This window comes from Rutilus rutilus, assembly GCF_951802725.1.
Source record: "Rutilus rutilus genome assembly, chromosome: 6".
Taxonomy (NCBI): Eukaryota; Metazoa; Chordata; class Actinopteri; order Cypriniformes; family Leuciscidae; genus Rutilus; species Rutilus rutilus.
Window position 1 is genome coordinate 42987623 of NC_140214.1, and position 11783 is coordinate 42999405.

General features: G+C 36.8%; 1 protein-coding gene across 1 annotated transcript; it reads left to right on the forward strand.

The window, feature by feature from the left end:
* The first annotated feature begins 5414 nt into the window (after positions 1-5414).
* Positions 5415-11437, forward strand: LOC311292552 (uncharacterized protein). The gene is made up of 6 exons (XM_084412276.1): positions 5415-5673; positions 5902-6075; positions 6475-6648; positions 9895-10068; positions 10304-10465; positions 10769-11437. Exons 1-6 carry the CDS (start codon positions 5438-5440, stop codon positions 10776-10778), a joined length of 930 nt encoding a protein of 309 aa, XP_084268402.1. The 5' UTR covers positions 5415-5437; the 3' UTR covers positions 10779-11437.
* Positions 11438-11783: the final 346 nt, after the last annotated feature.

Genomic DNA, 11783 nt, shown 5'->3' on the forward strand with positions numbered 1-11783 from the left:
GCCTTTTTATAACGTGACATACTGTCTTTCCACGCGATTCTAAAGACCTCTAAATTAGTTTGTTTCCATTTACGCTCTAAAATACGGGTTTCTCTCTTTAGAACATGCGTAGTATTGTTGTACCACGGTGCTTTAATTTTCTCTCTGACCTTTTTTAATCTAATAGGTGCAACAATATCCAATGTTCTAGAGAGAATAGTGCTCATAGTGCTAGTTAGTTCTTCTAGTTCATCTGTTTGTTTGGGTTCAGGCAGCAGCTGAGACAGATCAGATAAGCAATTTGAGAAATTATCTATGGTGGATGGAAGGATTGTTCTGCCTGGTTGATAACGCGGCGCCGCATGACATATTACAGCAGTACGTAATATGCAAGTTACCATGTAATGGTCAGTGACTTCATCACTTTGCGGTATAATATCTATATTGGTTGGATCGGTTCCATGTGATATAATTAAATCGAGTGTATGATTAAGACGATGAGTTGGTCCGGTGACGTTTTGCTTGACCCCAAATGAATTTAATAAATCTGTAAACGCAGCCCCTAACGCATCATTTGGATTATCTACGTGTATGTTAAAATCTCCAACAATTAATGCTTTATCGACATTGACTAATAGGTCTGAGAGAAAATCTGCAAATTCTTTTAGGAAATCAGTGTAAGGCCCAGGCGGTCTATATACGGTAGCCAAGGCTAGAGATAATAGGGATGTTTTTCTAACATCTAAGAGCGTAACATTTAGTACAAGTACTTCAAACGAAATAAACTTATAACCCGCTTTCTGAGTAACATTGAGAATATCTCTATAGATTGTCGCAACACCACCGCCACGACCAATCAGACGGGGCTCATGCTTATAGGAGTATCCAGGAGGAGCAGACTCATTTAGACCGAAATAATCATTTGGTTTAAGCCAGGTTTCAGTAAGGCAAAGTACATCGAAGCTATTATCTGTGACTATTTCATTTACAATAACTGCCTTAGGTGTGAGTGATCTAATGTTTAGAAGACCTAGCTTTAGAAATTGTTTTTGTTTACTAATAGCAACATTTTCTGTTTTAATAACAATTCGATTTTTCCTAGATCCTGCAGTAGATTTATTATTTGATCTCACTAAACGAGGAATAGACACGGTTTCTATGCAATATTCTACACTAGTATTTATATCAGTTAAATTGGTGCAGCAGAGACTATGATTTGGACTTTTGGTTACTAGTCAAAAGGTATTTAACATTTTGGAGATGTTATCCGACAGAAGATCTGCTCCGAATCTGCTTGGGTGTAAGCCATCGGCACGGAAAAGCCTAGGACGCTCCCAAAACAGATTCCAATTATTTACAAAGAGCAGTTTCTGCTCATTGCACCATGACATTAACCATTCATTTAGCGCAAATATTCTGCTAAACTTTTCATGTCCTAGTCGGTACGTGGGAAGCGGTCCTGACACAATGATCGTTGTTTCAGGCGATGTGCTGCGTACCGTATCGATCAGATTCCTGAAGTCTTTCTTCAGAATCTCCGTCTGGCGCATCCTGATGTCGTTCACTCCCGCGTGCAGGACAACAGTTCCGACGCGCTCGTCACCGTTCAGAATCTCGGGAACGTGAGTAGCGATTTCAGAAACACGAGCACCAGGAAAGCAGTGACTGTGCACCTTACTTTTACCTAACGTTGCGCGTACGTGCCGAACGATGGAATCGCCGATGATCACAGCATCGCGTTCTGTTTCGCGAAGCGGGGAGAAGCGGTTTTGTGTGGATAACTCGAAAACCGGGAGGGTCGGAGAGAGTCTTGGTCTAGACCTGTGACTCGCGTCTTCCGCTGCGGAACCACCCAGGCTTCGTGGTGGCGTGTTGGAGCCGGAGTGAACGAGACCATGGCTGATCGCGACCTCGGCGCTCGGGACCGATGTTGAGAAACGCACGGAGTAGACGAAGTCGGAGTCAGCGGGTTAGTAACGTTAATCTCTGATTTGTGTGCATCGGCGCGTGATGTTTCAAGAGCTAACCGCCGGTCTATCAGCTCGGCTTGTCTCAATAAAAGGTCGTGGATCTGTTTCTCAACAGCTTCCAGCTCAGACTGCAGTGCGTGCAGCTCAAATGTGTCCTCACCTGCACCAAAAGGTAGACTACTTACATCTGATATATTCGCCATTTTAACAGATGGACAGTAAGTTAGCAACGAAGCTACCAGTGATGCTATCAATATTAATACTAATTTATGACTGAAGTCTTAGATATAATCCGTCTTTTTAGTGGTACGGGTGTAGAGTAGACGCACGATAGGCGAAAAATGTTTGTAAGTGAGTGTTGAGAAGACGCGTTCAGCCGTGATCCACGGACGTAACCTATAGGAGTATCCAGCGTTGGATCACTAATAGGCTTGAGACGCGTGTGCTCAACAGTCCGCGTTGTAACTATGAGGTTTGAGCAGTAGTGCTTCTCAGTGAGGTAAAGTAGAAAATGTTTGTTGTAAGTTTAAAGAATAAAATCAAGATTTATAAATCAAATCGATGGAGCTCCAAAGACAACAACGCGTTCAGACGCGACGCATGCGCATATATGTGTGTGTGTGTGTTTGTGTGTGAGACACCTGAATAAATAATTGTGAAAATAGATAGAAATGTAACAGCATGACTGTAAGTGTTGAGGACTCAGTTCACACAAATAGAATGAGATAAAAAGATAATTGAATCAGCTGAACTTGTAGGATACTGAATACCTGACAGCATTATCAGGGTTGGAGAGTAACAGTTGGATTGCATTTCTAATCTAAAGTAAACTATTAACAACATTTTTTTTATAACCAGTAATTTACAGTGTATTCTAGCCTTTAACGTTAACAGTTCCTATTCATATTTCAATTTAAGGCCTATAATACAAAATTCACTGGATCATGATGCTTTAAGTAATTAACCGAATACATTAATCTACAAATTACATTTAACAGAGTTTATCATATGTGTGATACAATTTAAAACCAAGCCTCTAAATACTGTAAATTATAAGACAGCACTTTTTAAGTTATTATTGTTACATGCTCATTCTCTCTGAGATTTGCTCATTTCTTTCAAGGTATTATTTATTCCCACTGCTTTATGCATATAATGTTTGTCCATCAAAGCTCTGGTAGTATTTTCTAACAACTAAAATACTTTCTTTATGTTGTTTTCATTTGTCATGAGCTCTATATTTTAAGATGTACTAGGTGTTGATAAATCACATTCAGTTAATGTGAAGGGCCTATGTCAGGGGTGTCCTGATCCTGGAGGGTCAATGTCCTGCAAAGTTCAGCTTCAACCCAATAAACACTCCTGAACCAGCTGAGCAAGTCTTCAGGGTTACTAGAAATATCCAGGCTACACTCTCAGAAGAAAATGGTACAAAAACGTCACTGGGATGTTACCCTTTTAAAAGTACCTTTTTATTATTAGCTTATATACATATATATAAGGCTACCACCCCAGTTACAGCTTTTGCACCTGATGAACTGTGTTGGGATAGGCTGGAGCTAAACTGCAGGACACTGGTCCTCCAGAAGCTGGATTGGTCACCACTGGCTTGGGTTAAATGTTGTTAAATCTATAAATGAATCTGCACAGCTGGGTGTCTGCAGGCAGATGTGTGAGTCAGTCAATACAATGGAAAATGCAATGTGCAAAATGATATTTATCTTCACAACAATGCATGCAACCAAACCTGAACATGATTTGAGAGCGACAACACGTTATCACTTCAATAAGATGATCATCATATATGGTGTTTTAATCTTAAATGTGTTTGATCTCCAGTAGATGGCAGCAATCTTCCACTAAAACACGGCACATTGTCCGTGCTATCTCCATGAGTGAAATTAAGAAATTAAATCAGATATAAATTATAACAAATGTAAATACATTTTGCATACAAGAATTACATTACGTATGTTTAAAAAAATGACACTTGTTATTAATCAGTCCTATGAGTTATGAGCTCAGTTTGTAGAAATAATACTTGCATTCAATTAGGAAGAGCACACAGCAGCTTCTGTTGTCACACACACACACACACACACACACACACACACACACACACACCTCATTAAAAGGTGAGTGGGAAATGTTATGTACATGTTATCATGGTCATGTTTATCATTGTTTTTAAGTCCAATCCTTGTTGCCCATACAATAATAGGCTACAGTAAAACATTTTACTTTATCCATATCATATAAAATATTTTCATTGTATTTTTCAATGGGACAATGACACACAGGAAGGACCTACTTCCAAAATCAGTGCTCTTAAATAGGCTATACATATATAAAACACCAAACTCCATGTCAGCATATTGTAGCCTATGGCTTGCGATCTCTCACATGTGCGAACGAAATATCAAAGCCATAAACCGATTTGTAAACCACAAACGAAAAATTAGAAATCAGGCCGGAATCTCATTTTCTGTTTATTAAACTAAACGAAAAAACGTATAAAAGATCCGTCTTAGGAAATAGGAAATGAAATGAAAGGAAATGTTCATTCGTTTTTTTATTTAATATTGAAAGTAGAAAAACGAGAAAACGGTTCCTTTTTTGTTTTAATTTTTTCAAAAGTATTCAGCTTGATTTTTCGCTTTTCGTTCTCAGGTAGAAACATTTATGAACAGCTTGAATATTCAATTTCTACACGTGGGCGGGAATGAAACGCTCCTTTCCTTTGATTTGTCAGCCGAAGATCAAACTGTCCCGTCATCAGTTCTTCCTCAGATCCGCTCAGCAGAATAAAAGTCCTCCGCTGCTGCAGTTGTGCAGATTCATAACGCGTTTATTGCAACTACTACATTTCATCTTTTCCTCATCAAACACCCAGACTAATGGCTCGACACGACCCGTACCGGGGAAGAGCCTCAACAGGGCTTTCTTCTGAGGCTTTCAGTCCTCGAGTGCCAGGGGGTCTGTGAAATAATTTACTATAACCTGCTGTATTTACCGGACTGTAAACTAAAGTCACGGTTTTATCATGAAACACGTTGTGATTTATTCCAAAGTGACCCAGGCCTTTATAATGCATTTAACTGTGTTCACATAATCTAAATGTTGACTTTCAAAAGTAGGCGCGCCAAGAAGGCTATTCGCTGTATTTTGGTTTATATATATATATATATATATATATATATATATAGTTTTTAACCACAAATGCTTGTCTTGTACCATCTCTGAGATGTGCCACGTATTACATCATCACGTTGGAAAGGTCACGCGTCACATCATCAAAAAATGTGTTTCGGGGTTTCATGACCCTTTAAAAATTATATGACATGAATGTGTAAACATAAATACATCAACGCTTTCAACCTTTGTATTGTTACAATGTTGGTAGTATATTTAAATGAACAATGTGTAGTCTTTCTCCATGTGACCTTTACCTTGATATCCCTGTTTATTTGTCAGCAAAAGTCTGCTGGATGAAGATGAACACGTTAGTTGATCATCATAGATCTGAGTCATTTTCTCTTTCTGTCTTCAGTCTGAATAGATGCAGTATTACAGAGAAACAGAGTCTCATCCTGACTTCAGCTCTGAGATCAAACCCGTCACACCTGAGAGAGCTGAACCTGAGCGGGAATACACTAGGAAACACAGGAGTGAAGCACTTATGTGCCGTACTGAAGGATTCACACTGTAAACTGGAGAGATTGAGGTCAGTCACATTCACATACAAGAATCAAAATGCTTAAAATCACTTCAACAGTTTAAACTAAAACACTTTAACATTGTATTTGTGCAAACTTAGTATTTTGTGATCTGGTGAAATAAAGATGAAGATCTCTCTTCCTCTGTTTTATTTGCTTATGAAGAAGATGTGACTTTACAGAATAAAGAGTTTTCTTTTCTTCTGTCTTATTTTCTTCTCTCTCTGCTAATGTAGTTTAAGAGGCTGTGATATGACAGATGAAGGTTGTTCTGATGTGACTTCAGCTCTGAAATCAAACCCGTCACACCTGAGAGAGCTGAACCTGAGCTGGAATACACTAGGAGACTCTGGAGTGAAAAACCTCAGTGATCTACTGATGAACCCACAATTCAAGCTGGAGAAACTACAGTTAGTATCATTATACTGTACAGCAATTACAGTGTGACTGAAGTTTATTTATTTGAAGACAGCAGGGCTTATGTTTCAGTGTTTATAGCAGTGCACTTTCTGGGGGGGGGGGGTTCTTCATTTTTATGTGTTTTTTATCTAGTTAATAATTGTTTAATTTCCAGCATTTGATACAATGTACTGATTGTGTTCATGCAGAAATCTGCCTTTTCAACAGAGAATAAAGAAGAGAGACGTCAAATAAATAGTTAATAATGAAAGAGAAGAAACAGTGTCTTCCAGCACACAGAACTAGTGTGAATGGGTTTCAGAACAGACTATTGGAAACTAAATGCTGCTGTAGCTCTTCAATAAGATGATCATCATAGATGTGAACTATTGTTATTTCTCTGTCTTCAGTCTGAGTGTATGCAGTATTACAGAGAAACAGAGTCTCATCCTGACTTCAGCTCTGAGATCAAACCCGTCACACCTGAGAGAGCTGGACCTGAGCAGGAATACACTTGGAAACTCTGGAGTGAAAAACCTCAGTGATCTACTGATGAACCCACAATTCAAGCTGGAGAAACTACAGTTAGTATCATTATACTGTACAGCAATTACAGTGTGACTGAAGTTTATTTATTTGAAGACAGCAGGGCTTATGTTTCAGTGTTTATAGCAGTGCACTTTCTGGGGGGGGGGGGTTCTTCATTTTTATGTGTTTTTTATCTAGTTAATAATTGTTTAATTTCCAGCATTTGATACAATGTACTGATTGTGTTCATGCAGAAATCTGCCTTTTCAACCGAGAATAAAGAAGAAAGACGTCAAATAAATAGTTAATAATGAAAGAGAAGAAACAGTGTCTTCCAGCACACAGAACTAGTGTGACTGGGTTTCAGAACAGACTATTGGAAACTAAATGCTGCTGTAGCTCTTCAATAAGATGATCATCATAGATGGTGTTTTAATCTTAAATGTGTTTGCTTTCCAGTAGATGGCAGCAATCTTCCACTAAAACACGGCACATTGTCCGTGCTATCTCCATGAGTGAAATTAAGAAATTAAATCAGATATAAATTATAACAAATGTAAATACATTTTGCATACAAGAATTACATTACGTATGTTTAAAAAAATGACACTTGTTATTAATCAGTCCTATGAGTTATGAGCTCAGTTTGTAGAAATAATACTTGCATTCAATTAGGAAGAGCACACAGCAGCTTCTGTTGTCACACACACACACACACACACACACACACACACACACACACAGCTCATTAAAAGGCGAGTGGGAAATGTTATGTACATGTGATAATGGTCATGTTTATCATTGTTTTTAAGTCCAATCCTTGTTGCCCATACAATAATAGGCTACAGTAAAACATTTTACTTTATCCATATCATATCAAATATTTTCATTGCATTTTTCAATGGGACAATGACACACAGGAAGGACCTACTTCCCAAATCAGTGCTCTTAAATAGGCTACACATATATAAAACACCAAACTCCATGTCAGCATATTGTAGCCTATGGCTTGCGATCTCTCACATGTGCGAACGAAATATCAAAGCCATAAACCGATTTGTAAACCACAAACGAAAAATTAGAAATCAGGCCGGAATCTCATTTTCTGTTTATTAAACTAAACGAAAAAACGTATAAACGATCCGTCTTTTTTCATTTCTCGTTATTCCAGTCCAAATAGGAAATGAAATGAAAAAAAATGTTCATTCGTTTTTTTATTTAATATTGAAAGTAGAAAAACGAGAAAACGGTTCCTTTTTTGTTTTAATTTTTTCAAAAGTATTCAGCTTGATTTTTCGCTTTTCGTTCTCAGGTAGAAACATTTATGAACAGCTTGAATATTCAATTTCTACACGTGGGCGGGAATGAAACGCTCCTTTCCTCTGATTTGTCAGCCGAAGATCAAACTGTCCCGTCATCAGTTCTTCCTCAGATCCGCTCAGCAGAATAAAAGTCCTCCGCTGCTGCAGTTGTGCGGATTCATAACGCGTTTATTGCAACTACTACATTTCATCTTTTCCTCATCAAACACCCAGACTAATGGCTCGACACGACCCGCACCGGGGAAGAGCCTCGACAGGGCTTTCTTCTGAGGCTTTCAGTCCTCGAGTGCCAGGGGGTCCGTGAAATAATTTACTATAACCTGCTGTATTTACTGGACTGTAAACTAAAGTCACGGTTTTTATCATGAAACACGTTGTGATTTATTCCAAAGTGACCCAGGCCTTTATAATGCATTTAACTGTGTTCACATAATCTAAATGTTGACTTTCAAAAGTAGGCGCGCCAAGAAGGCTATTCACTGTATTTTGGTTTATATATATATATAGTTTTTAACCACAAATGCTTGTCTTGTACCATCTCTGAGATGTGCCACGTATTACATCTTCACGTTGGAAAGGTCACGCGTCACGTCATCAAAAAATGTGTTTTGGGGTTTCATGAACCTTTAAAAATTATATGACATGAATGTGTAAACATAAATACATCAATGCTTTCAACCTTTGTATTGTTACAATGTTGGTAGTATATTTAAATGAACAATGTGTAGTCTTTCTCCATGTGACCTTTACCTTGATATCCCTGTTTATTTGTCAGCAAAAGTCTGCTGGATGAAGATGAACACGTTAGTTGATCATCATAGATCTGAGTCATTTTCTCTTTCTGTCTTCAGTCTGAGTGGATGCAGTATTACAGAGAAACAGAGTCTCATCCTGACTTCAGCTCTGAGATCAAACCCGTCACACCTGAGAGAGCTGGACCTGAGCGGGAATACACTAGGAGACTCTGGAGTGAAAAACCTCAGTGATCTACTGATGAACCCACAATTCAAGCTGGAGAAACTACAGTTAGTATCATTATACTGTACAGCAATTACAGTGTGACTGAAGTTTATTTATTTGAAGACAGCAGGGCTTATGTTTCAGTGTTTATAGCAGTGCACTTTCTGGGTTTCCCTATTGCTCACATTTTTATGTGTTTTTTTTTATCTAGTTAGTAATTGTACTAGTGTGACTGGGTTTCAAAACAGACTATTGGAAATAGGGCTGCAACAAATGATTATTTTGATAGTCGATTAATCGACTAATCATCGATTATTTTGCCGACTAATAATGTTTGGAACGATTATTCAGCTTTTTCAGTTAGTTAAAACACTGAGTTATACCGATTCTAACTATAATTAAAAAAAAAGAATATTTTTACACCTATATACACCAAACTCTCCAGTCTTGTACCTAGTTATATTATGAAGACATTTACTGAGGGATTTATAAATATATTATTCCTAGCCTGATTTATATAACATTTTATTCCAAAATCATTTTTTAAGGCTATTGACAGTATATTCTGATTTACAGGATAACAAAAGTAGATATCCATAAATCCCTCTGTAATTTTTTCCCATCTAATATGTGAACACAATGAAAAAATAATTTTAAACCTGGCTTTATCCATTACTCAGATTTTGCCTAATTTGCATATTTAAACATTAAATTACAGAAAACTTGTAATACATTTTTTTCTCATCTTAATGTAGGTAATCAACTGGGAAAGTTTCATGGCGATATCTCCTTGTTAAAACATTTACCCTATTCACCTGTAGTGCCTTGAAATCACTTCAACAGTTTAAACTAAAACACTTTAACATTGTATTTGTGCAAACTTAGTATTTTGTGATCTGGTGAAATAAAGATGAAGATCTCTCTTCCTCTGTTTTATTTGCTTATGAAGATGATGTGACTTTACAGAGTAAAGAGTTTTCTTTTCTTCTGTCTTATTTTCTTCTCTCTCTGCTAATGTAGTTTAATCCGCTGTGATATGACAGATGAAGGTTGTTCTGATGTGACTTCAGCTCTGAAATCAAACCCGTCACACCTGAGAGAGCTGGACCTGAGCAGGAATACACTAGGAGACTCTGGAGTGAAAAACCTCAGTGATCTACTGATGAACCCACAATTCAAGCTGGAGAAACTACAGTTAGTATCATTATACTGTACAGCAAATACAGTGTGACTGAAGTTTATTTATTTGAAGACAGCAGGGCTTATGTTTCAGTGTTTATAGCAGTGCACTTCTGGGTTTTTTAAACTAAAACACTTTATACTCAATATCTCACAATGAGTCTGAGTTCACATTATATTTGTGTAAAATTCTTCACATTCATGATTTGTTTGTAAGATAATCTCTCTTCCTCTGTTTGTGTCTTTCTAGTCTATATGGCTGTGGTATTACAGATGTTTCTTCTTTAACTCAGTCTTTGACGAACTCAAAAGCACTGCAGTTTCTAAAAGAGCTCGATCTGAGACTCAATAAGATAGGAGACTCACAGCAGCGACTCAGAGACGAGCTACGAGACTCAAACTGTGTCCTGAGGTGAGGAAACATCACTGAGATATTAAAGAGATCTTCATTTACCTCTGATATGGGAACAAACCTTTCAAACATTCGTGAAAGGAAATTATCATTAAGCTTTATTGCAACAAAGGGTTTGTGTGAGAACAAAATGTGAAGTTATTGAAATGTTTAACACAAATAAAACACAAATATCTATGCAAGATTATGTAAAGTCAGTAATTAATCTGATTACAGGAATTCAATTTAACTTATTTTTACAGTAATTGAAATATAATAATTCCACTGAACTCTGATTGTTTTCTCTTCTGTTCCACTTTACAGAGTAAGATGAAGATAGATGAGGAGTGACTGGGAAGGGCGATGCAGAACAAGCGGGATGTGCCCATTCATCAGCAAGCATGTCGGGAGCTAATAACACACACAAATGTGTGATTCAAACATTCATCACTGCTCTGTAGGAGGTGCAGTCTGATCCACAGAAGAGTCTCACTACTGTCTATGAGGAGAAATAAATGTGTAAATGTGTTTCATAAAGGTGGAAGAGACTCAGACTTCACAGTTAAATAAAGCAGCGTGTGTGTTAGCATGTGTTTTAGAAACATGTGATATTGAATGATCAATGTTGGTTTAGTATGTATAATAATTATTTATAATATAAATAATATAATAATTCATTATCATAAATATATATTTTGTTTTGTGTGAAATCTAAGTTTTGGAATTGGGAATATATTGTTGATTATGATTTGTATATTTCATTGATATTTTATGTGAAGTTGTACATGTATTTTTTTTTTTATTATTAATTTTTTTTTTTTGTAAAATCTATGTTTTGGAATACATATATATATTTGACTCTGATCAGTTTCACTTTAGTGCATTGTTATATTATATATACACACACACACACACACAATACCGGTCAAAAGTTTTAGAACGGTAAGATTTTTAATGATTTTAAAAGAAGTGTCTTCTGCTCACCAAGGCTGTGTTTATTTAATTAAAAATACAAACAAAAACAGTAATATTGTGAAATATTATTCCAATGTAAATCAGCTGTTTTCTATGTGAATATACAGTAAAGTGTCATTTATTCCTGTGATCAAAGCTGAATTACAGCATCATTACTCCAGTCTTCAGTGTCACATGATCCTTCACAAATCACTCTAATATGATGATCTGATGATCAAGAAACATTTATTATTATTATGTGTGTGTGTGTGTGTGTGTGTGTGTGTATATGTATATATATATATATAGTTACATCCCTTTTAGATTTAGATAGGGGTAAGGGAGTATAGCATTTAAATAAAGATGAGTGTGTAACTCAATATGA

What these genes read in the sequence shown, in the direction of transcription:
- LOC311292552 (XM_084412276.1), top strand. Translation starts at nt 5,438, where the DNA reads ATGAAGATGAACACGTTAGTTGATCATCATAGATCTGAGTCATTTTCT. An exon ending in TTCAAGCTGGAGAAACTACA is followed by an intron (nt 6,076 to 6,474) that starts GTTAGTATCATT and finishes CTCTGTCTTCAG; the next exon opens with TCTGAGTGTATGCAGTATTA. An exon ending in TTCAAGCTGGAGAAACTACA is followed by an intron (nt 10,069 to 10,303) that starts GTTAGTATCATT and finishes GTGTCTTTCTAG; the next exon opens with TCTATATGGCTGTGGTATTA.